Source organism: Rhinoderma darwinii, chromosome 3, assembly GCF_050947455.1.
Source record: "Rhinoderma darwinii isolate aRhiDar2 chromosome 3, aRhiDar2.hap1, whole genome shotgun sequence".
In the NCBI taxonomy this organism is placed as follows: domain Eukaryota; kingdom Metazoa; phylum Chordata; class Amphibia; order Anura; family Rhinodermatidae; genus Rhinoderma; species Rhinoderma darwinii.
In genome coordinates this window covers 27497937-27524848 of record NC_134689.1, presented here as the reverse complement: position 1 = coordinate 27524848, position 26912 = coordinate 27497937, and the positions used below count along the sequence as shown (strand labels likewise).

Sequence of the window (26912 nt, the reverse complement as noted above, 5' to 3'; positions counted from 1 at the left end):
CATAGCCGACACAGTATAATGCCCCATAGCCGAAACAGTATAATGCCCCATAGCTGCGACACAGTATAATGCCTCCATAGCTGTGACACAGTATAATGCCTCCATAGCTATGACACAGTATAATGCCTCCATAGCCGACACAGTATAATGCCCCATAGCCGAAACAGTATAATGCCCCATAGCTGCGACACAGTATAAGGGTATGTTCACACGGCCTATTTACGGACGTAAATCGGGCGTTTTTGCCCCGAATTACGCCCGAAAATAGCGCCTCAATAGCGCTGACAAACATCTGCCCATTGAAAGCAATGGGCAGACGTTTGTCTGTTCACACGAGGCGTATATTTACGCGCCGCTGTCAAATGACGGCGCGTAAATAGACGCCCGCGTAGAAGAAGTGACCTGTCACTTCTTTGGCCGTAATTGGAGCCGCTATTCATTGACTCCAATGAATAGCAGCGCTAATTACGGCCGTAATTGACGCAGCGTTCAAGCGCCTGCACATGCCGGTACGGCTGAAATTACGGGGATGTTTTCAGGCTGAAACATCCCCGTAATTTCATCCGTTACGGACGCCCGCCGTGTGAACATACCCTAATGCCTCCATAGCCGACACAGTATAATGCCCCATAGCCGACACAGTATAATGCCTCCATAGCTGCGACACAGTATAATGTTTCCATAGCTGCGACACAGTATAATGCCTCCATAGCTGCGACACAGTATAATGCCTCCATAGCTGTGACACAGTATAATGCCTCCATAGCCGACACAGTATAATGCCCCATAGCCGACACAGTATAATGCCCCATAGAGGTGACACAGTATATAGCCCCATAGCCGACACAGCATAATGCCCCATAGCCGACACAGCATAATGCCCCATAGCCGACACAGCATAATGCCCCATAGCCGACACAGCATAATGCCCCATAGCCGACACAGCATAATGCCCCGTAGCCGACACAGTATAATGCCCCATAGCCGACACAGTATAATGCCCCATAGCCGACACAGTATAATGCCCCATAGCCGACACAGCATAATGCCCCATAGCCGACACAGTATAATGCCCCATAGCTGACACAGTATAATGCCCCATAGCTGACACAGCATAATGCCCCATAGCTGACACAGTATAATGCCCCATAGCCGACACAGTATAATGCCCCATAGCCGACACAGTATAATGCCCCATAGATGACACAGTATAATGCCCCATAGCCGACACAGCATAATGCCCCATAGATGACACAGTATAATGCCCCATATGGACGTACCTAATAAAAAATAAAACATAATGACTTACCTATCCCGGTTCCCACGACGGTGGGGGATGCTTCTCCTCCTCTGCACTCTGCTGTGAGTGACTCCGTGCAGACAGGCGCGATGACGTCACTACATCGCGCCTGCCTGCACCGAGCCGCTCACGGCAGAGTGAATGCTGGAGCGAGGCTCCAGCATTCAACCCAACTGAATCTGCGTCCTGCGTACGCAGATTCAGTTGGAAGCGGGCAGCGCTGCATAGTTTTTGAAGTTTGCATGCGGTTCGGGCCGCGATGGGCCCCCTGGCAGCCTCGGGCACCGATGGGCCCCCTGGCAGCCTCGGGCCCCGGGCGACCGCCCGAATCGCCCATATTATAATCCGCCATTGGGCACAGCACTGAAAACTATTCCAGCAAAATCAGAAATCCAAATGGTGCTCCTTCTCTTCTGAGTTCTGCTGTGGGTCCAAACAGCAGTTTATTACCACATATGGGGTATTGCTATAATCGGGAGAAATTGCTTTACATATGTTGGGGTGTTTTTTCTCATTTATTCCTTGAAAAAATTACAAATTTATTTTTCAAGTTTTTTCAGAAAAAAAGTAGATTTTCATCTTCACATACTAATTCAAATAAATTTAGCAAAAAAACTGAGGGGTGTAGTTTACAAAATGAGGTCACTTTTGGGGGTCTTTATTGTTTTCGCCCCACAAGACCTCTTCAAACCTGACATGGTACCTAAAATATATTCTAAAAAAAGGAGGCCCCAAAATCCACTAGGTGCTCCTTTGCTTCTGAGGCCTGTATTTCAGTAAATTAGCGCACTAGGGTCACATGTGGGATATTTCTAAAAACTGTAGAATCTGGGCAATAAATAATGAGTTACATTTCTCGGGTAAAACTTTCTGTGGTACAGAAAAAAAATGTATTACAAATGAATTTTGTAAAAAAAAAATGAAATTTGTAAATTTGACCTCTACTTTGCTTTAATTCCTGTGAAACGCCTAAAGGGTTAAAACACTTTCTGAATGCGGTTTTGAATACTTTGAGGGGTGCCGTTTACAAAATGAGGTGATTTATGGGGACTTTCTAATATATAAAGCCCTCAAAGCCACTTTAGAACAGAACTGGTCCTTGTAAACATAGCCTTTTAAAATTTTCTTAAAAATATGAGAAATTGCTGCTAAAGTTCTAAGCCTTGTGACGTCCTAGAAAAATAAAAGAATGTTCAAAAAACGATGCAAACATAAAGTAGACATATGGGAAATATAAACTAGTAACTATTTTGTGTGGTATTATTATCTGTTTTACAAGCAGATACATTTAAATTTAGAAAAATGCTAATTTTTGTATATTTTCTCCAAATCTTGGTGTTTTTTACAAATAAATATTGAATTTATCGACCAAATTTTTTCACTAACATAAAGTACAATATGGCACGAGAAAACAATCTCAGAATCACTTGGATAGCTAAAAGCATTCCGGAGTTATTACCACATAAAGTGACACATGTCAGATTTGAAAAATCGTCTTCGTCCTGAAGGCCAAAGCAGGCTCAGTCCTGAAGGGGTTAATTACACCTGTGGAGTCAACATGCACACTACACCCCTATATGAATGCTTTGAGAGGTGGTCTCTGTAGACGCACGGCCGTGGTTCAGAGGAGTGTCGCGGCAGGCACCCCAGTTGGGAGCCACTGATCTAGGAAGAAGAGTACCAGGTACTGTAAGGCCGGTTTCCCACGGATCGGACACGCTGGGTGATTTATACGCAATGTATGCGACCCGTGGGAACCCAGCCTTGGGCCTCCTGCACACACTGCAGATTTTGTTGCAGAAATTTCTGTGACTAAAAATCAGTTCCATTCATCTGAATGTGGTTGTTCCTGCCCAAGCACCAAATCTGAATTGTGTTCAGGGCGGCCTTCAAATCTTATGTGGGAACCCCACTTATTGGTAGAAAGGAGAAGAGTCTATGGGAATATGGCAACAGCCACCTTTTCACTTTGCCTCCTCCAATAAAATGCGGCCGAATTGGTTCCCTGTACAGCGGGTGGACAAATGCTTTGCTGTGCAGGGAAAAAGCTGGAGGGACTTTTCTTCCTTTGTTCTAAGGACTGGCGGTGGCACCGGAGGTTGGACCCCAGCCGATCAGGTTATTTATCCTTTGCAGTAGTGTCACATCCCATAGAGAAACATTGAGATTGCTAGCAGGTCGTGATAATGCTTTACACACGCGACCCATGAATTGCCATGAACGGCCTAGCAACCTTCGGCACTCCAGCTGTTGTGAAACTACAACTCCCAGCATTCATTGACAACCTTTGGCTGACAGTGCATGCTGGGAGTTGTAGTTTCACAATAGCCGAATGTTGCTGACCCGTGCCCTAGCCGAAAGGCCAGTTTAAAGGCCAAGGGTACACCGACTATGGCCTAGTCACGGCCAAAGTCGTGTTGGCTGCATCGCAGTAACGAAAGTGAATGTGGCCGTGTGGCGATCGCGACAAGAAATGTTAAGTTTGGATGTGTTTTGACTGTCGTGTTGGTGTAACCTGTGTCGTGGCCAAAGTCGCCGTGTAGGTCTAGCCTGAATTGTGCATAAATAAAAATCATGTTCAGCAATATCAGTGACCGTTAGCCATGACACTTGTGTGAACAGAGCCTTAAAAGTATGAAAAACTGTTTTGTTTTTTTTACCCCTGACTTGCATGCACCTTTTTTACCGCACAATGTTTTATATTTTCCCCACATATATGACTCAATGAGCAATTTAATGTAAAAAAAAATATCCGTGAGTAGTCTACATATAAGATGTCGCATTGCGGCTGCTGTTTAGCAGTCTGTGGCTAATTCTTCATGATGTACTACATGACGGCATTCTTCACGCAACTGCTGCTGCAACACCTCCGGCCCAGCGATCACTGAACACTTTAATCTTTTTCGCCATCCACTACCTCAGGACACACGTGGCTAAAAGGCTGAACTGGATTGGCGTTTTGTCTTTCATTCCACGCACCCATTGGTTGCTCCGCCCTAGCAACCTGGTCGCCATCTTGGAGAGGGCATGGAGGAACACTGAAGCCTTAAACATCGGCGCTTGTTCTAGCGCGTAGGTAAGCCACTGCGAACGGGATACAGGGGTTCACCGTATCGGTCTGGATCGAAAAGGGATTCGTATGGCGAATGTAAAGAGTTCTTGGGGGCATCGAGAGGTGAAGTCCGGTAGGGAGTTAATAAGGCGGACGCTCATTGGACGTTGGGGAGTGCCCGAGTCAGTATGAAGACACATGAATAGGCAGAGGGGGAGGGGGAAGAGACAGGACATGGGATACATGACAGAGCTCAGGCTACATGGTGTATGGAGATGTCTAGTGAGGTCACGGGAGATGAACTGTGCAGGAACCCGAGGATGGGATTAGAGAAGAAGCCATAAGAGGGAGGGAGCTCAGGCACGATGATAAAAAGCAATCACGTGTACAGACGACAGGATGCCCAGCGTAAATATATACACAAGGTGCGGTCGTATTTTGACCGCGTTGTGTGCATAGATGCTAATGCTGTTGAACCTGCCTACAAAGCCACACCAACATCTGCAAGTGGTAGGGTATATTTACTCCGGGTGGATTAGCTGTGAATCTTTCACAAGCGATTTCATTGCGGAAAATACGCAGCGTATTACAGTAGTAGCAAAGTGGATGAGGTTTGAAGAAATCTCACCGACATGCTGCGGAAAAAAAAATCCGCTGCGGAAACAGATTTACCTGCGGTGCGTTTTTTAAAATCTGCATTATGTTAATTTATGCTGCGAAATCATTGCGCTTTTGGTGCGGTTTTTCTTCATTGGGAAGGTAAAAATCGCAATAAATTGCAATAAATCGCAAATGATGTGAATTTTGCCGCAAAAAAGCTACGATTCTGCTGCAAACATTGCAAAACTGAAAAAAGATCCAAAACTTTTCTTTAAATTTAATAAAAAAAAAAAAAAAGAAAAGTCCGTGCTTGCCCCCCTGGCGTTGTCATGGCCACAGCTCCTTGTTCACCTGGTTGTTCTTGGCGCAGCCCGGCCTCCTGGGATGACCTTTCATTCCATGTGACCACTGCAGCCAATCACGGGCTGTTGCGGTCACATGGGCTGCAGCATCATCACAGGCGGCTGGGCTGCATGGAGTACAGAGGACGTGTCGCTATGGCGAAGCCAGCGAGGAGAAGTATTGACTTTTTGTTTTTTTCCCCTAGCTTTGTTTTCCTGCAGCAGGGATTTGGATAAAAATCTGCACCGCAATTTGATATGATTTTTCGGCCAGAATTTCTTGCAGGTTCTAGGTCAGATACTCTGTGTATTCTTACGCAGCGTATCCGACCTGTGTGAACAGAGCGCTACATGTTTTTGTGTGGATATAGCTGTTATAGCTGTCACTTTCACTCTTTGCAATTCTTTATATCCGCTATGAAAATCCATGTTAGGCCTCATTTACACGAGCGTAATAGATGCGCGTGCTTTTCACGCGTGTCGTACGCACCTATATTACTCTATGGGGCAGTGCAGACAATGCGCGAATTTTGCGCAGCGCGAGTGCGTTGCGTAAAACTCACGACATGTTCTATAATCGTGCGTTTTTCGCGCATCACGCACCCATTGAAGTCAATGGGTGCGTGAAAACCACGCATGCCGCATGGAAGCACTTCCGTGCGAACTGCGTGATTCGCGCAAGAGCTGTCAAACTGAATGTAAACAGAAAAGCACCACGTGCTTTTCTGTTTACAAACATCCAAACGGAGTGTCAGAATTTAGAGATGAGCGAACCGAACTTCACCGGGTCAGGAGACAGTCACTGTCCAGGGTGCTGAAAGAGTTAAACTGTTTCAGCACCCTGGACAGTGACTTCCGATTACAATATACATGAACGTGTAAAAAAAAAAAGAAGTTCTGACTTACCGATAACTCCCGGCTTCTTCCTCCAGTCTGACCTCCCGGGATGACAATTCAGTCCAAGTAACAGCTGCAGCCAATCACAGGCCAAGCACAGGCTGCAGCCAATCACAGGCCAAGCACAGGCTGCAGCCAATCACAGGCTGCAGCGGTCACATGGACTGCCGCGTCATCCAGGGAGGTGGGGCCGGATGTCAAGAGAGGGACGCGTCGCCAAGGCAACGGCCGGGAAACCGGACTGGAGGAAGCAGGAAGTTCTTGGTAAGTATGAACGTCTTTTTTTTATTCACAGGTTGCTGTATATTGTGATCGGAATTCACTGTCGAGGGTGCTGAAAGAGTTACTGCCGATCAGTTAACTCTTTCAGCACCCTGGACAGTGACTGACGTCGACTAGCCTCATCTCTATGATGGCGGCTGCGCGAAAATCACGCAGCCGCGCATCATACACTGATGACACACGGAGCTGTCAAGTGCCTTTCAAGTAACGAGTGTGACCGCGTTTTACAGCATGGAGCAGCCTAAGGCCTCATTTACACGAACGTGATATACGTCCGTGCAACGCGCGTGCTTTTCACGCGGGTCGCACGGACCTATACAAGTCTATGGGGGCATGCAGACAGTCCGTGAGTTTTGCTCAGCGTGAGTGCGCTGAAAAAAACTCACGACATGTTCTAAATGTCTGCGTTTTTCGCGCATCACGCACCCATTGAAGTCAATGGGTGCGTGAAAACCACGCAGGTTGCACAGAAGCACTTGTGTGCGAACTGCGTGATTCGCGCAAGAGCTGTCAAACTCTGAATGTAAACAGAAAAGCACCACGTGCTTTTCTGTTTACAAACATCCAAACGGAGTGTCTTAGAGATGAGTGAACCCGGACAACCGAACCGAACTTCACTGGGTTCGGCTGAACTCGTTTTGACTGAACCCGGCAAAAATGTTTCCGGTACGCGACGTCAGGAGATAGTCACTGTCCAGGGTGCTGAAAGAGTTAAACTGGTTCAGCACCCTGGACAGTGACTTCCGATCACAATATACATGAACGTGTAAAAAAAAAAGAAGTTCCTACTTACCGAGAACTCCCTGCTTCTTCCTCCAGTCTGACCTCCCGGGATGACAATTCAGTCCAAGTGACAGCTGCAGCCAATCACAGGCTGCAGCCAATCACAGGCCAATCACAGGCTGCAGCGGTCACATGGACTGCTGCGTCATCCAGGGAGGTGGGGCCGGATGTCAAGAGAGGGACGCGTCACCAAGGCAACGGCCGGGAGACCGGACTGGAGGAAGCAGGAAGTTCTTGGTAAGTATGAACGCCTTTTTTTTATTCACAGGTTGCTGTATATTGTGATCGGAATTCACTGTCGAGGGTGCTGAAAGAGTTACTGCCGATCAGTTAGCTCTTTCAGCACCCTGGACAGTGACTATTTCCTGACATCGCCTAGCCTCATCTCTAGGATGGTGGCTACGCGAAAATCACGCAGCCGCGCATCATACACTGATGACACACGGAGCTGTCAAGTGCCTTTTGCGCACGCAAAACGCTGCGTTTTTTTGCGTGCGCAAAACGCACACGCTCGTGTAAATGAGGCCTTATGTCTAGAATTCGATGCTGATTTTTTTTCACATGGGTCTAATTTCCTGCAGAAAATCTTCAGCCAAATCTGACCCAGATACTGCAGGGATATCTGGCTGAAAGTCCGCATCAATTCACGTTTTATTCGGTTTAGAGTTTCGGACGGATTTGGCACAGAAGAGAAGAGGGGATTAGAAAATACAAACCTACTCACCTCCCCTGGTAGCGACGTGTCATGGCTCCCCGACTGGTCTGCCGGCCTCCTAGATTGATGATGCGTCCAATGTCACCTCTGCAGCCTGTGATTGGTAAGATAGGATGAAATCTCACCCCAGGAGGCCGGCAGCAAATAGACTATTCGAGGGAGCAGTGAGGCTTCACAACGGGAGACCAGGGGAGGTGAGTATGGTCTGTTTTTTGTCTGGTGACATAAAATTGATGAACCGTCCATCGATGTCTGATTGGTGGGATCCGACTCTTGGCACCCCGCACATAATATGTTTTAAAGTGTTGCGACCCTCCAGCTAGCACTACTTCCCCTTCATCGCTTATGGTATGTGCACACGATATCGACAATTATGGCTGAAATTACGGAGCTGTATTCAGGAGAAAACAGCTCCTGCATTTCAGACGTAATTGTTCGTACTCGTGTCTTGCGAGGAGTCAATTACGGACGTAATTTGGAGCTGTTCTTCATCGAAGTCAATGAAAAACGGCTCAAATTACGTCCCAAGAAGTGACAGGCACTTCTTTGACGACGCTGTTATTTTACGCGCTGTCTTTTGACAGCGACACGTAAAATTACAGGTCGTCGGCACAGTACGTCGGCAAACCCATTGAAATGAATGGGCATATGTTTGCCGACGTATTTGAGCCGTGTTTTCAGGCGTAATTCGAGGCGTAAGACGCCTCATTTACGCCTGAAAATAGGTTGTGTGAACCCAGCCTTAGGCCTCATTTACACGAGCGTGTGCGTTTTGCGCACGCAAAAAAACGCAGCGTTTTGCGTGCGCAAAAGGCACTTGACAGCTCCGTGTGTCATCAGTGTATGATGCGCGGCTGCGTGATTTTCGCGTAGCCACCATCCTAGAGATGAGGCTAGGCGATGTCAGGAAATAGTCACTGTCCAGGGTGCTGAAAGAGCTAACTGATCGGCAGTAACTCTTTCAGCACCCTCGACAGTGAATTCCGATCACAATATACAGCAACCTGTGAATAAAAAAAAGGCGTTCATACTTACCAAGAACTTCCTGCTTCCTCCAGTCCGGTCTCCCGGCCGTTGCCTTGGTGACGCGTCCCTCTCTTGACATCCGGCCCCACCTCCCTGGATGACGCAGCAGTCCATGTGACCGCTGCAGCCTGTGATTGGCCTGTGATTGGCTGCAGCCTGTGATTGGCTGCAGCTGTCACTTGGACTGAATTGTCATCCCGGGAGGTCAGACTGGAGGAAGAAGCAGGGAGTTCTCGGTAAGTAGGAACTTCTTTTTTTTTTACACGTTCATGTATATTGTGATCGGAAGTCACTGTCCAGGGTGCTGAACCAGTTTAACTCTTTCAGCACCCTGGACAGTGACTATCTCCTGACGTCGCGTACCGGAAACATTTTTGCCGGGTTCAGTCAAAACGAGTTCAGCCGAACCCAGTGAAGTTCGGTTCGGTTGTCCGGGTTCACTCATCTCTAAGACACTCCGTTTGGATGTTTGTAAACAGAAAAGCACGTGGTGCTTTTCTGTTTACATTCAGAGTTTGACAGCTCTTGCGCGAATCACGCAGTTCGCACACAAGTGCTTCTGTGCAACCTGCGTGGTTTTCACGCACCCATTGACTTCAATGGGTGCATGATGCGCGAAAAACGCAGACATTTAGAACATGTCGTGAGTTTTTTTCAGCGCACTCACGCTGAGCAAAACTCACGGACTGTCTGCATGCCCCCATAGACTTGTATAGGTCCGTGCGACCCGCGTGAAAAGCACGCGCGTTGCACGGACGTATATCACGTTCGTGTAAATGAGGCCTTAGGCTGCTCCATGCTGTAAAACGCGGTCACACTCGTTACTTGAACGGGAGGAAGCTGTAATATCGTGAACTGCCGCTACGACAGCGTTTTACAGTATAGAGCAGCGTAAGTGATGAATAGGGAAATAGCGCTTGGGGCCCCTTCAAACATGAGATTTTTGCTGCTGTTTCACAGCTTTTCTGCAGTAAAAATCGCAACACTTGGTATTTGTTGCAGTTTTTACTTCCGCTTTGAAAATTCGCAACAGATATGCAACTATTTTGCAGCATAAATTGACCGGCAATTCAAATTATTTGAATCTACAACATTTCAATTTATCCACAGAATTTGTTAAAATCTCATACACTTTGCTGCTCCTGCAATACGCTGAGAATTTTCCGCCTGCAGAGGGAAAATCTGCAGCGATTCTCCTATGTGTAAACGTAGCTTAAAGGGAATGAGGTTTATTAAAGTGTACCCCCAATTCTGATCTGCCGTCAGGTGTGGGGAGAGGCTCCTCCACGCTGGGTAGTACAACACACGGAGGGTATCACCTGGTTCCTATTAATCAGAATTGGACCTGCACTTAATACATTTCGGGCATCGTACGGTTGCCACGGCTACTGTACCACCCAACATGCCGAAGCATCTCTTAGCCCTTACTCACACGACAGGGATTCCCGGCCGGGTGCCGGCTGTTCATAAAACGGCTGTCACACGGCTGCAGTAGGAACAATAGACCCCTAATGGGGCTATTCACGCGACCGATTTTTTTCCGGCCCGGGAAACCTGGCCGTCAAAAAATGGGACATGCCTTATTTTCGGCCGTTTACCCGGCCGCCCGGCTCCCATAGAAGTCTATGGGGCCGGGTAATACACGGCCATCACCGGAATGTGTCCCGAGTGACGACCGTGTCTTCCATCGCTTGCACTCTCTCTCCTCCTCCTCCTCACAGTGCAGAGTGCATGTGAGGAGGAGGAGGGTCTTTTTTTGCTCCCTGTAGGAGTCGGAATCCCCAATCCCCAGCCGGGGATTGGGGATTCCGCTACTGGAGAATTGAGTGACTACACTGTCCATATATGGACACAGCGACGTCACTCACTTCTGAAGCAGAATCCCCGACCCTGTGGCTGGGGATTCCTCTCCAGGAGAAGTCAGTGACTACACTGTCCATATGTGGACATTGAAGTCAGTGACTTCTCCTGGAAGGGGGGCTGTGTGGCATTACCTACAGTGGGCTGTGTGGCATTACCTACAGGGGGCTGTGTGGCATTACCTACAGGGGGCTGTGTGGCATTACCTAGCAAGGGGGCTGTGTGTGGCAACAAATTTAAATGAAATTCTTCCGATTTTAAAACGGACAGGGAAAAAAACGGATGCAAAACGGGTCAAAATCAGCCGTTAAAAACGGCAACACGGAACGGAATCAGAACGGATGCAAAATGGCCCAAAACAGCCGTTTTTATCGGCCGACACTCGGACCCTGTCGTGTGAATAAGGCCTACATGCTGGAGATCACAAGTGAGGACTTCAAACCCCATTCACTTACATTATTCTGTACTTTGGTGCAGAAAACATTCCTCTCTGACATTTCTTTATTACTCTGGCACCCACCCAATGCACTATGGAGGGACTGGTGCTGTGCAAGGCTAGGACTGCAAAAATTGCACATGACGAATAGTCATAATTTACGCGTTTTCTGTGAGATTAACGCAAACTGACTCAAAATTTGCACATGTTACATGTGAATTCAGCTTCATATTTTAAGCTTTGCGTGGCTCATTTGTTAGGCTGAGTTCACACTGAGTTTTTTTGCAGAAGGAAAATTCTGCCTCACAATTCCTCGCTCGCGCCCATTGAGTGCTACGGGCAAAAACTCTGCGAAATACGCTTTCTCTGCCTCCCATTGATGTCAATGGGAGGTAAGAGGCGTAAACACCCAAAGATAGGGCATGACGCTTCTTTTTGCCGTGAGTGTTTTTTCCCGCAAGCGGTAAAAAAACGCGTCCGCCTCCCATCTAAATCAATGGGAGGCATTTTTGGCACGTTTTCCGACGCGTTTCCGTGTAAAAAAACTCAGTGTGAACTGGCCCTTATAGGGTCTGTATTACAGCCACCAGACCCAGACTCTCCGGAATAAGGCCCCTTTACAATACGTTTATGTCCTATGTTTAGCATGTACATCGGTAAAGCTCACGACATACACATTATCCCCTTAATGCCCGGGCCTGAAAAGGCCTTAATGACCAGCTGCATTTTCAGTTTTTACCTCTCTGCCTTTCAGCAGTCATGACTGTTTTATTTTTTCATTGACGGGGGTAGAAAAAAAAAATGTCTACAGCGTGAATATAGGAAAAAGCGATTCTCTGCATAGTTTTTCTTGTTTATTTTTTTATCCCGTTCACGTTTCATGCTAAATAACCTGTTAGATTAATTCTTCAGGTTATTACGGTCGTTTAGATACCTAATATGTGTATGTTTCTTTGCTTTTATTTAATGTAGGGGCAATAAAATTTATTTTATGCAAAATAATGACTTTCTTTTTTTGTTACTTTTTTTATTACTTATTTTTTTGATACTTTTTAAAAAAATCCCATTAAGAGAACTTTATTTACAAGTTTATTTTTTACTTATAATGTATTAGCATACTCCTGTATGCTAATACATTACACTGTGTCACGATGACACAGGCTGCTGTTAGGGCAGCACATAGTGTGCCCTAACCGCAGGCATACTGAACAGACAGCCCTGGGGTCCTTTGTAGGTCCCCAGGGCTGACTGCAGAGGGATTCTCTGCTCTTTGATCACGTCACTGGGTTTCCAGTGACGTGATCAAAGAGGGGGATTTCCCTTTGATCATGTCACGGTCATGGACTGCGGCGATCAAAGGGTTAAACAGCTGGGGTCAGAATTATTTCCGACCCCAGTTGTATTTAGCAGGCTGCGCTAAGATCAGGTGCTGTAAGTTACAGAGAGTGATCTATTTTCAGCATTGTTTTTCTTTTAATGCTGATGATTATGGGAACAGTTAATGAAAACCCCAAATTTTAGTGTCTCAGAAAATTAGAATATTGGGTAAAAGTTGAAGATTGTAGAATCATGGTGTCACACGATAATCAGCGAATCAACACAAAACACCTGCAAAGGTTTCCTAAGCCTTTAAATGGTCAACAGTCTGGTTCAGTAGGCTACTTGTCCAGAAGACAGTCATTGACACCCTCCACAAAGGACATTGCTAGAGAAGCTGGCTGTTCACAGGGTGCTGTATCCAAGCATATTAATGGAAAGTTGAGAGGAAGGTAAAAGTGTGATGGAAAAAGGTGCACAAGCAACAGGGACTACCACAGCCATGAAAAGATTGCCAAGAAAAGGCCATTCAAGAATCTGGGCGGAGATTCACAAGGAGTGGACTGTGGCTGGAGTCAGAGCCACCACACACAGACGTATCCAGGACATGGGCTACAACTGTCACGTTCCTTGTGTCAAGCCACTTTTGACCCAGAGACCACGTCGGAAGCGTCTTACCTGGGCTACGGAGAAAAAGGACTGATCTGTTGCTCAGTGGGCCAAAGTCCTGTTTTCAGATGAAAGTAAATTTTGCATTTCATTTGGAAATGAAGGTCCCAGAGTCTAGAGGAAGAGTGGAGAGGCATCAATCCAAGTGTCTTGCGGTCCAGTGTGAAGTTTCCACAGTCAGTGATGGTTTGGGGGCCGTGTCATCTGCTGGTGTTGGTCCACTGTGTTACATCAAGTCCAGAGTCAGCGCAGCCGTCTAGCAGGAAATTTTAGAGCACTTCATGCTCCCCCTGCTGACAAGCTTTATGGAGATGTTGATTTTATTTTCCAGCAGGACTTGGCACCTGCCCACACTGCCAAATGTACCAATACCTGGTGTAATAACCACAGTATCACTGCGCTTGATTGGCCAGCAAACTCGCCTGACCTAAACCCCACAGAGAATCTATAGGGTATTGTCAAGAGGAAGATGAGACACCAGACCCAACAATGCAGACGATCTGAAGGCCACTATCAAAGCAACCTGGGCTTCCTTAACACCTCAGCAGTGCCACAGGCTGATTGCCTCCATGCCACGCCGCATTGATAACACCTCAGCAGTGCCACAGGCTGATCGCCTCCATGCCACGCCGCATTGATAGCACCTCAGCAGTGCCACAGGCTGATCACCTCCATGCCACGCCGCATTGATAACACCTCAGCAGTGCCACAGGCTGATCGCCCCCATGCCACGCAGCATTGATAACACCTCAGCAATACCACAGGCTGATCGCCCCCATGCCACGCAGCATTGATAACACCTCAGCAATACCACAGGCTGATCGCCCCCATGCCACGTAGCATTGATAACACCTCAGCAGTGCCACAGCCTGATCGCCTCCATGCCACGCCGCATTAATTCATGCAAAAGGAGCCCGACCAAGTATTGAGGGCAGATACTGTACATACTTTTCAGTAGGCTAACATTTCAGTATTAAAAATCATCTTTGAAATTGGGTTAATTTTGGATTTTCATTAACTGTTACCATAATCATCAACATTAAAAGAAAAAAATGCTGGAAATAGATCCCTCTGTGTGTAAGGAATCTATAGAATATGAGGTTCACTTTTTGAATTGAATTACTGAAATAAATTATCTTTTTGATGATATTCTAATTCATTGAGAAGGACTAGTATGTACCAGCGTAGTAGAATATGCTTTTCCATCCCACAAAACATTTATACCACACAGCGTACAATTTTTTTTTTAACATGGGGGCCTATGGGTGATGAATACCACTATTTGGAGTACTTTGGAGGTATTTTTTAACATAAACATCATAGACTTTTAAGTAGCCTTTCATGATCTATACATTAAACGAATACCATTATTACCTATGGGTGACGTTTGTCAAATGAATGCATAAGGGTATGTGCACACGCTTACTAAAAAACATCTGAATACGCGGAGCTGTTTTCAAGGGGAAACAGCGCCTGATTTTTAGCCGTTTTTTTAGCAATTCGCGTTTTTCTATAGAGTCAATGAAAAACGGCCTGTCAGAACAGAACGCTGTTTTTCCCATTGAAAACAATGGGTAGATGTTTGGAGGCATTCGGTTTCTGATTTTTCGGCCGTTTTTCGGCCGTTTACAGCTTGAAAAACGGCCAAAAATAAGCCGTGTGAACATCCCCTAACAGTGGCATCTGTCGCCAATTGACATTTATTTCATGACCGTTCATGATGTGTAAGTTTGATGTATACCATTAAAGTCCATGGTGACAGATGCCACTGTTAGGAGCTTTTCCTGGTTTATACATTAAAAGGAGGCTAAGGCTGTGTTCACATCAGCGTTCGGTTTCCATTAATTGGTTCCGTCAGACCTTTCCGTCGGAGGAACCCACCAACGGAAAGGCAAACGGAAACAATAGCTTCCGCTTGCATTACCATTGATTTCATGGTAATGCTTCCATTGCTAATGGTTTCCGTTTGTCTCTGTTCCGTAAGGTTTCCATTTTTTTGACGGAATCAATAGCGCAGTTGACTGCTCGGCCAAGCTATGTGTATGGGGGGGATCAGGAGGAATAGCTGTCTGATGTGTATGGCCAGCCGTAGTCTGGTATTTTATTTTTTTACAAAGTGTACCGTAGATGTATAGTCTTCAGTAGAAGAATAGAGCCGCCATCTGTTATTGTAACCTCCAACCTTCAGTAATATGAAGGTGATTCTGATAGCACAGCCCTAACCTGCACAGGTGAAAACTGAGCTACATAACAGGAAGTTTGTCTTTTGTGAATGCTCTAATGGCCAGAGTGAGGACTACAATATTTTTGACGGAAATTGTGTATAAATAGTGACATTGTAAATAAAAAAACAAATTAAGCATTAAAAAATATATACACACCGTGTCACATTATTTCACTGCAGTGCATCCCGCATTTGCTGGAGGGTCCTTGGGGGGGGGGGGGGGGGATCCATAGAGCGAACAAGATGATCGAGGAGGTCCCACAGATGCTCGATTGGGTTCACGTCTGGTGAATTAGGGGGCCAGGGAAGTACTTGGAAGTCTTGGTCATGCTCTTCCAACCACTGTCAGACATTTCTAGCCGTGGGACATGTCGCATTGTCTTGCTGGAAGATTCCATCTGCCCCAGGGAAGACAAACCGCATGTATGGGTGAACGTGATCTGCACGATGGATTCATACCCAAATCGGTTTAGAGCCTTCCACATGGATGAGTGCAGAAAACCTGACTCATCGGAGAAGGCAACCCAAATCCGATACTGCTGTGCAAATTTAAGCCTTTTTTCCTATGCACCTTTGTTAGCATAGGAGCAGTGACCATCCGTCTGCTTCAGAGCCCCATACGCAATAGGGTTCACAAAACTGCTGTTTTGGACACACGTCTGGTTGCCCCCTTGTTGATTTTCATGGTGAACTGCTCCACTGTAGCGTGTCATTCGGCCCTCCCACACCTTCATAGCCGACGTTCACCTCTCACACGGTACTCCGCAGTTTCCACATTGGTTATTCCCAATGGTGCCATTTGTCCACTCACAATACACTTTCACCACAGCAGCACGCGAACAGTTCACAAACTGCGCTGTTTGGGAAATACTACCACGCTTGGCTCGAAAGCCAATAATCCTCCCTTTTTGCAACTCTATACATTCGACCTTCTTCAGACACTACAAAATTAATTTACACAGAAATCACAAAAACTAAGATCAAATACATACATATATACATTCAATATTAATCTCCCCTAGTCTTAGGTGGAGGTAAATCAAAGTTCTCATACTGGTATACAGAAGTTTATCTATAGCTAGATCTGTTTTACAATGTATGGATCATTTTGAAGAATAAGAACACTGAGATTAATATTGAATATATATATTTCTGGATTTGATCTTACTTTTTTTGATTTCTGTGTATATTAATTTTGTAGTGTCTGAAGAAGGTCGAATGTATAGACCGAAATGTTAAACCTAATTTTGGATTACTACTTTTCGCTATATGTGAAATAAAATATCACTTATTGCATAATACCTTGGAGTGCGGAGTTCCCATTTTTTATACGTTGGCATGGTAGCCTACTCACGCACCCTTGAAACATGGAGTGCTGCGGGATCAAGAAAGTACCATGTCCTGTGTATATGCCATAAATGTCCGAGATGAAAATACCCTTTTAAACAGAATTGAAATTAGATCTTTAGGTCTCCCTATATTGTACATTTGAGTTAGAGTAACATTTTTTTTTTTTTACTTTTCCTTAGAAATGGATGATCCTTTTGATGGTACAGAGGTGACAGTGGAGTCTGAAGAGATGGAGGAAAGCTATGTGCCTGCTAAGCCTCCGGTAAAGAAGAAGAAATATAGAGGCTGCTCCGAGCACGGAGAGACTGTGAAGAAACCAAGGTAAGAGGGTTTGCAGCGGGATCTCTGCACTTGTCTGACATAAGGCTACAAGGGGTTGCCTGCTTTGGCCAATACTTTTTCATTAAAAGGGCCCTTAAAAATAAGCGGATAATAGGGTGTCCCACCGCTGGAAGTATGTGTTCAATTTTCCTGCAGCACCAATTCAGGGGCGTGAAGCATTAAGGTATGTTCACACGGCTTATTTTCGGGCCGTAAATGGCCGAATAATCGGAAACAGAACACCTCCAAGCATCTGCCCATTGCTTTCAATGGGAAAAACGGCGTTCTGTTCCGACGTGCTGTTTTAGCACCTGCGAAAAATAAGTATATGTCACTTCTTGAGCCGTTTTTCATTGATTCTATAGAAAAACAGCTCCAAAAACGGCCTTGAAAAACGCGAGTTGCTAAAAAACCGGCTGAAAATCAGGAGCTGTTTTCCCTTGAAAACCGCTTCGTATTTTCAGACGTTTTTTAGTAAGCGTGTGAACATACCCTTAGATGGTGTCCATTGAAATCAATTGGCTGGCCCTGTAATGCACAGACGTGTTGGGTCCTCGAGAAGGACGCTATTTGCCCTTGCTTTTGGCTAATTTATGGAAGTTCCAAATGGGGGACTTCCCTATTAATAATTTAAAATGCCAAAACGGCGTGGGATATGATAAATTTCTGATAGCTGTGGGTTCAAGCCCTGACATCCGTACCATTGTAAAGAATGGGGATCCACTGAGCGCCATACCACCTGGTAAGGTGGCCGTCGCCCACTGCATACAGGCAGGGAATAAATAGAGAAGTGGCCTCGCTTCTATGGGAGTTACAGAAACAGCCGAGCACTCTTCATTATGTTGCTCAGCTCTGGGCAGTGTTTGATGCTGGCAGAGCTTCTCTGGATGGGATTACCATGTAAAGTACCACAGTTCCCATGATATAAAACCTCACACAAGCAGGAGATAAACACCAAAAGCATGGTTATGTGGTTGCATGTGAGAGTGGCTTACAGAGACATTTCAGCTACAGACAGCACGTTAGTAAGTCACTAATCTTACGGCAGTTAAACCATCTGCTAATAATTTTTTAAGAACACATAACCCCTTTAACATCCAGCAGCTGTTGGGCTGATGAGAGAAACGTGAAATGCTGGACAGATTAAAATTGTGTGTGGGATTTTTGTTGAGTTATGTGAGATCCCAGCTTAAAAGCATACTGTTAAACATATTGTTTACTCATGAAGACTCTCTTGATTTGTCAGAGTGATTTATTATCATTTATTTCAATGGTGACGGATCCGGTGCAAATGGTTTCTGTTTGTCACCGTTGTGCAAGGGTTCCGTCGTTTTGACGGAATGAATAGTTTAGTCGACTACGGTATTGATTCCGTGAAAACGACAGAACCCTTGCACAACGGTGACAAACAGAAACCATTTGCACCGGATCCGTCACCATTGAAATCAATGGTGATGCAAACGGAGACCTATGGTTTCTATTTGTTTCAGTCAGGGCTCCGTTATGATGGGAAGCTCCGACATATAGTCAGAACGGAGCCCTAACGCAGATGTGAATGAAGCCTAATGTAGCTATCGGACAGAAGCTTTGTTGATAGCGTTCCATATACAGGCACACTCAGCTAGGCCCTTTAGAGCAGCTCGTTTTCACGCATCTACGCGCTCATTGAAGTCAATGGGTGCGTGGAAACTGCGCACCGATGCACCTTCGTGTGCGGTGCGTGATTTGCACATCAATTCGTTTGAAAAAAAAATTAAAAAAAGATGTGCTTTGCAAGTGCGTGAAAAACGCATGCTACTCGCAAAGCACACTCATGCATAGGGCAACACACGCGGACCAGATTCACACTCGTGTGAATGTAGCCTTACTGTGATCAAGAAATCTTTAACAATAGGCGCTGTACTGGCTATTCTTTATGTTTTAGGTCTGCTTATCTTCTCTACTACTATGACATCTACCTGAAAGTCCAGCAAGAGGTGCCTCATCTACCCCAATCTGAGATTAACAAGAGGATAAGCGAGAGCTGGAAACTTCTCAGTGTGGCTGAGAAGAGCTATTACCTGGAGCGAGCAAAGTTGGAGAAGGAAGGGCTGGATTCGGTGAGTGGTCATTGGTTTAAGGGACAACCATTAAAGGGGTTTTATAGTCTTCAATTAATGTGGCTTAGGCCCGGTTTACATCTGCGTTGAGGTCACAGATCTGGCCTAAAATACCAGAAACAATACCGCAGCATGATGCACTGTTTTTTTTTTTTTTTTGGTAAAACTACAGACACCCTGACAAAAACCAGACGGAGCCTATTAAAGTCAATGTGGTAGGTCAGGCGCCAATGGTGTGCTGTCGTGCAACGAAATCGGAGCTTCCGGTATTTTCTAAGTTCTGCTCCTCTGACGGAGCAGAACAGGAAGACGGACGCAGGTGTGAACGAGGCCTTAAATAGTAGTGGACAAACAGTAGAACAATTTTATAGGTAGTTCTATTTTTATTCTTGCTTCGTTTATTCCTTCTGAACTCTTCTCAGGGCTGTCTGATCCGCTAGCAGCATGTTATAGAGCATGAGGAGCGGAACAGATTAATGTACGGTTTTATGTGGAGTAATATTCATTATAACTATTAGTTTAACTCGTTGTGAGGATGGTCTCATTCAATGATTGACAGCCTTCCTTTGCACACTTGTATGGATGATACCAGTCAGTCATTCAGTGAGACCGATCTCATAATCCCAGTGAACAGATGTTTAAGGCTATTTGAAACCATTTTATTACATTTTATAATCTATATATAAAGTGCAGAGAATTTGTAAATACTTCAAATTACGATATTATAGTCCAGAGCTACAGTCCCTATTCTTTTGGTTGTTATTGGAAACAGGTGACAAGTTTGTCATTCGACCAGTCCCTAACTGCTAAGCTATGCTCATATAATACAGTGAGACAGGTTTTCCTACATGGGATTACTGTACTGCGCCAGTTGCACCGCTAGACCAATTATTAGACACTTTAGAAGCCGGTCTCATTGGGTCTGTCCAGCTTTTGTCAGTTGTAAAGCTTGTGCTTTCTAGAATGCAAATCAACAGAGAAAGCTCCATGCAACACTTTGAGCTAGCAAGGAATGCTGAGATGCAGAGATTTCAGCTCTGAAGCCAGCAGAATTGTGAATGCAGCTCTGGTACATAATACAGGCTATAACTCAGGATCAGTACAAGATAAGTAATGCAAAGTTTTTATGCATATTAATTCTGTAAGTAAACTATAAAATGATTTCTGGAGATGGTCGTACACTGTTGAATCTTTACCACCGAAATATATAAGGCTAGGGCTACACGGCGACAGGTCGAACAGCCATAGAGTAGCCTGCCTGCATTGCAAGAAATGAAAGTGAATAGCAAGTTGCCGCAACATTACAGTGGCATGAAATCCATACGTAATGGATTTTTTTCAACTGTAGTGTCGGGTTCGCGGCAACCTGCTGGTTACCACACGCCCATATTCACTATCATTACTGCCATGCAGGCAACGCAATACAGTGATCTTTGGCCGTGTGACCTGCGTGCTGCCAAAGTCGCCATGCAGCCTTAATCTGCTAAGAGCAGCTCCTTTTCCTTGTGCTATAACAAGCTGCTTGTGAATAAGGCCGTATGTTCAACATGTGGGGTACATCTGGTTTCTCTGTTGAAGTCAATGGTGAAAAACATGATAAAACTGCAATCAGATCCAGCTTTCAGTCATTGTTCTGCATGTCTAGAACGCATAAAAAGCAATAGCATCTTCATATAGAGGTATGGTAAGTTGAGTATGTAAACTTTGAAATAAGGTTGTGTTCACACTAGGGTCATGACGTTTTAAAACGGATCTAAACCAACCCTCACAGACCTCATTGACTTTAATGGGGTCCGTAGAGATTTTTGACAGCTTGAATAGTGTTGCAGACAGCGATATTGTTGACCTCTAAATTACCAAAATGGCTGACAAAAACACTGGCATTTAGAGCCCCCAATCTGGGGAACAGAGCCGAATTAAAAATAATGATAAAAGTTGTCAAAATTCACTACCTGTCTCAAGTTTCTTCTTCTTTGAACAGAACATTAAATCCATCACATCCACCATGATATCCGATATCCCCGGCTTTAGAAAGATCCTCCCTCGTTCAGAATACATCCTAATACCGAAGAGGATCACTGAGGATGAACGGCAGCGCCTAGATATATGCGTCGCTCAACCCAGAGAGACGGCGCTCCTGGCTCCTTCTGCTTTATCCCATAATGGAGGTCAAAGTGTCATTACTCTAGAACCTGGACAAATGAACCTTTCTGAGCAGTTGACTGAGGTAGAAGGTCTCCTTGAAGAAAGGGCAAGTTTCACGCCAGCGGACACGGTACAAGACGTTGCTTCTGGGGGCATATACAGCCAACTGACTGAGAAACTGGCAGGAGAAATAATTTTTAATGATTCTACTTTGGAAATTGGGGAGACCAGCACTTACCCAGCTGCCAATGTGGTCATCGAGGAAGATGGAGGCATTGCCCTCACCCAGTCAGAAATGTCCGTTCTCACAGTTATGGCAATCCAGGTAATGTAAGAGCAGATCTAGCTGTCATTTTTTGTTTTTTTTGTGGAATTTTGTAGGATGAAAAATAAAGTTTTGTGTGTGGTTGGGTGAAAATAATAAAATAACTAAATATTAATCACAATCTGTTGCCTATTTTTGCGGCGGATTTGCAGTCTAATCTTCTGTGGATCAGCAGGCAGATTATTCAATGGGGCTAATCTGCTTGCGGTTTTCGCATCAAGAAGTGACATGTTAAATTCTGCATATTAAAAACTTTGCGCCGTATGTACATATGAAATCAAGGACACGCTGTTTGTGGGTGGCTTTCATGTGGATTTTGACAACGTCGAAATCTACATGAAAATCTGTCATATGAATGAGGCCTGATAAGAACTAACCAAGCAAACGTAAAGCTGGCCATTTTGTTATTAGATCGTCAAATGTTGAGGGAAACAACCCGACTGTCCCCCGGGAAAAACATGGAACAGACCGGTTTTATTCTTTTCTGGAATGAACAGCGCCATGAGTGTCTGGAACCATCGTCTCTACCTCTCTCCTATGTATAACATACCTATTTGATTCAGGCTTATAAATTGGGGGTTGGGGAAGATTGCCATTGCCTAAATGATTGTTTGGCCGACAGCTCATTTAAGCCGGTAGCCAGCTTTAGAAATATTGTTTTGGGTGGAGTTATTTATGTCGACCTTTGAACGCAATTTTATTGTTTGGCTAGAAGATCTGTAACATAAAAGTGAAGCTCCGACTTCCACGAAGATATATTATGAAAATAATCTGGACCGTTTTTGACCCTTTTTAGATAAAACTAAAAGGTGATCAAAGGTGGATAATTGCTTTTAATAATAAGTGCATTGATAAAGATCAGGACCACCCCTTCCCTTTAATTTTTTAAAATAAATAAACCACTTTTAAAATCGCTTTTCTTGAAAATTGTTTTTACTTTTTAGCATTCAGCTTCTATGTATCCTGTATATATATAAAAGCTGTATCGCTCTGTCAACACCGATTCCGTCAGTTCAGCTGAACTGACAGCTCTGTTGAAAGCTGGTCCTGCTTGTCTCTGAAGTTATGAACTTAGATGTGATCACTATTCGCTGGATCCTGTGGGACAAAGGGGTTTTCCAGCTAGAAACCTTTATCACTGAGCCCCTAGAATTTTCTTTTTACCTAATTCACTGTTTAGTAGAGCGCTGGCGAGGAACCTCGTTCCCCTGCTAGATGTTTGCTTTAAATGGGTTTTCTGATGAGACATTTCTGGCATATCTATGAGCTCTTTCCATATCTCCTGTGAATATGTTAAAAATGTCTCACCTCCGATTAGCCGTTTAGGGTATGTTCACACGTTGTAGTTTTTGCCTTTGTCTTGTTTTTTTCCTTCTGTTTTCTTTGTAGTTATTTATCTTTCCTGACTCACAGGAACCAGATGAACATTGCGCTGCACCCCCTGCCTCCCAGTATATTATGATGCCTTTGGCGAGTCACTCACTCACTGATCATTCCCGATCTATTAAGTTGGTGAGTACCGGCATCTCCTCTGCTTCATTATTTTTTATTAGAACTGTAGACTAGACAACATTTCTTTGTGAAAATGTCTTACTTTGTGCTTAAGATTTCTAACAATGTATGAGAAATATGTCGCTTTTAAGACCACCTTTAACCATAACTTTCTCCAATTTGTCTGTGCACTTGAAACCATTCCAAAGATTTTTTTTCACATGTCCCCAGTTCTGTACCTACCATGTAGGAGAGCGCTGTAGTTCCCATGGTGGAAGAAGGTCTATTACTGAACTGCTTCCCCTTTCTTGCCGTGACATAGCAGTTACCTGTGTCTGTCACTAGGGGGAGCTCACTGCATACATATTTATACAGCTCACTAGCTGTATAATCCATATTCATTTTGCTCCACCTAGTGGTGTCTGGTCGCAGCCAGATTTGTCAAATTTTTTAAAAGGGTTATCCGACAAATAATGTTTTGTTAAAAAAAAGCACCTAATTCTAAACATGTTATGTATTGACACTCATTAAACAAAAATTCTTGTTATACACAGTCGAGTCACATTATTATGATCCAGAGTAACCGCCATGGGCAGCAGCTAGACGGGCGGGGAGTGACTCAGTAAGGAGCTGGTAGGTGGTCTCCGGTATCTGGAGCCAGGCTGACTGCAACGCATCCCACATTTACTGGAGCGTGCGTGGAGGGGAGGATCCATAGAGCGAACAATACGATCGAGGTGGTCCCACAGACGCTCATTTGAGTTCAAGTCTTGTGAATTAGAGGGCCAGGGAAGTACTTCGAAGTCTTGGTAGTGCTCTATCAACCACTGTCGGACATTTCTAGCCATGTGACATGTCGCATTGTCTTGCTGGAAGATTCAATCTGCCCGAGGGAAGACAAACCGCATGTATGGGTGAACGTGATCTGCGACGATGGATTCATACCCAAATCGGTTCAGAGCCTTCCACATGAATGGGAGGCCCAGAGAATGGCATGAGAAAATTCCCCAGACCATAATGCTGCCGCCTACAGCTTGTGTTCTTCCAGCAATGGTTGCAGGGTATTTGTTCTTTGATGTTTCTCGTCTGACACGCCAATGTCCATCTCTTCGATGAAGCAGAAAACGTGACTCATCGGAGTAGGCAACCCTTTGCCAATCATCGGTGGTCCAATTGCGAAACTGCCGTACAAATAAAAGCCTTTTTTTCCAATGCACCTTTGTTAGCATAGGAGCAGTGACTATCCGTCTGCTTCGGAGCACCATACGCATTAGGGTTCGCTGAAATGTTTTAGACTCACGTCTGGTTGCCCCCTGGTTGATTTTTACCGTGAGCTGCTCCACTGTAGCGTGTCTATCGCGCACCTTATATACCCACCAAGCCAACCCATGACACATCACTTCCTTCATGGGCTACACGCTACCAACGTCGAAAGTAGGAGGTGGTTATAATAGTGTGACCGTGTAGCGCTCCACCCTATAGTGTGTGCACCTTGCTTAGTGTTCAGCGGTGAACACCCATGCTTGTCTGGTTTCTCTTCTCGGTCTCATCTTAAGCGCTGTGGAGGGATCCCTGCTGGTGAGCAGAAAAGATGTTGAACAGTCACAATGACATTCTCCAATGGGGTTGTGTCAATAAACGGTCATGATATTGTGCCCTACGTTACAAAAGGCTATAGCGCAGACACCGGTTTTGTGTTATAAATAAAGCTTGGCATATGTGACAGTAGCCGTGTTCTGTGCAATGGTTAATCTCTGGTGCAGGCCATATTAACCGCTTGTAACCTTTATTATCAATTCCCTATTATGTTTTGTCTAATTCATAGTTTATGAAAGAATTCTACAACTTATCGGAGCAATATACTTCATTTCTGTACTGCAGGCAACCACGTACACCAGGAGAGGGCACGGCAGCTGCACCAACCCCAATTGCACTTTTACTTATGTGACCAGACACAAACCTCCTAATTGTTCTCTCTGCAATCAGTTCCTTGGTGGAAAATGGGTTCCGAAGGTAAGTTTGCATTTATTGATGCTGAGCATACGTGCTGTTCGTAAAAAGAAGCCGTCCAATAATAATTATCCAATAGGGAAGCATTGTATTGTGTTCTGTACACAACAACCGTGCCACATGTGGGATCTGTACTGATGCTCGCAGGTCCTTACACTGGAGACCTCATTTCTGCTCCTGCAGTTGAACTCACAAGAAGCAAACCAGTTGAGTTTCTTGGACTGGGTAACAATAGTGACTCTGCAGGGTCAGATCAGGTAAAAATCCATTTAGTTTTGACCCTGCAGAGTTACCACTCGGTAGTCAGTTCCATGGATATAGGGACCCTGCAGACGAGAACCAGCTTCATGGATCCCTCTTAATATGATTCGTGGTTGACAGGGGGAAACCGTGGTTAACAAATCAGTCATGAGTTTTCAGACTTCATGGGGGAATTAGACTTTAAAGCGGTGTTCCCATCATAACATTTTATGACCTATTGCTGGTATATGCAATATCATTATGATCAGTGGGGGTCCCAAGGACGAAGGGACTGAGGTCTCTTCTGCTTTTTTTTTCCCTTCACAGCAGCGTTCCGAGTCACCCGCTGTGCAGGGACCAGCAACAAAGTCCATTCAAGTGAATGGGGCCATGTTGTCTTTTCCTGCACAGCGGGTGGTAGGAGCATCACTGTGCAGGGAAGCATTGCAAAAGAGCTGTAGCCCTTGGCCGCCTTTTCATGTTAAGGATCAGTGGGTCAGACCTCCACCGATCAGTAAATGATGGGATATCCCAGCAAAATGCTACCATTTACTATGGTGGGAAAACCCCTTTAATTTAACTTTTGGGTACACTACCCAACTCAATCTTTCGCAATGTAAATTTTACTATTGAGTTTTCTTTTGTAAATTTGTCCAGGTGAAGCAAGCAAAAGAAAAGAATCCAGTCTCAACAAATACAACAGCACCGCCATTAGACAAACCAGATGTTCAAGAACAGTCTGCCATCATTGCCAGTGAGTCGAAGGCAACAGAGAAAGAGAATACTGAGGCAGTCAGTCATCTTCTCCAAGCGACCCCACCAGCCCAGGGGGAAGAGTGGGAAGAGGTGATTGTTTCAGAGTCTCATTTTGTAGCAGAAGATAATGATGAGACACAACTGGAGAAGACTGGACAGGTTGTAGGGCATAATACTAGCAAAACTGAGAAACAGCTTTCAGTTGGACGTTCTAAAGCGTCTCCTCAAGCCTCTTCTACTGCAAAGTGAGTGCCCATTTTCAGAAATATTTTTTTCTTATGAAGTGTGAAAAGCTAACTATTCCAATCTGAAAATTACTGCAAATACGGAATATGTATGAGATGCATATAACCAGCAACAAAATTAGAAATTAAAACTTGCCGGTTATTACTTAGTCACAGAGTCACTCAGGGTTCATAGAAATGCATGGACCCTGCTCTCTCCTCCCTCTTTTCCCCTTATCTTTGTGGCCTAGTCTGAAAGGCTTTCTACTGAATTAAATGCAGTATCTGATCTAGGATTGGGAGTAAAAAATATTCACCTCTTTGTCCTGCACCTATCTGGAGAACTGGGGTCCCCCGACCACCGTCCTTCTTAGGGAGGAGTCCGCTACATCCAGGAGAGCTAAATGCGTTTGTGTGGCTCTTTCCATTCACTTCTTTAACCCGTTAGT

The 26912-nt window shown here is 45.0% G+C and overlaps 1 protein-coding gene across 10 annotated transcripts in view; it reads left to right on the top strand.

Annotated features, from left to right (window-relative positions):
- The first annotated feature begins 4215 nt into the window (after window positions 1–4215).
- HMGXB3 (HMG-box containing 3) overlaps window positions 4216–26912 on the top strand; it is a 62444-nt gene continuing 39747 nt past the window's right edge. For 5 of the 10 annotated variants that reach the window (XM_075856185.1, XM_075856184.1, XM_075856182.1 and 2 more), the window contains exons 1-7: window positions 5409–5471; window positions 17032–17173; window positions 19098–19272; window positions 21254–21742; window positions 23132–23254; window positions 25115–25246; window positions 26141–26484. In XM_075856185.1, the coding sequence (XP_075712300.1) occupies window positions 5426–5471; window positions 17032–17173; window positions 19098–19272; window positions 21254–21742; window positions 23132–23254; window positions 25115–25246; window positions 26141–26484 (1451 nt within the window). In that variant the 5' untranslated portion in view covers window positions 5409–5425. Of the gene's footprint in view, window positions 4377–4500; window positions 4778–4810; window positions 4863–5408; window positions 5472–17031; window positions 17174–19097; window positions 19273–21253; window positions 21743–23131; window positions 23255–25114; window positions 25247–26140; window positions 26485–26912 lie in introns of those variants that run through there. The other 5 variants (XM_075856186.1, XM_075856178.1, XM_075856179.1 and 2 more) reach the window with 4 other exon arrangements.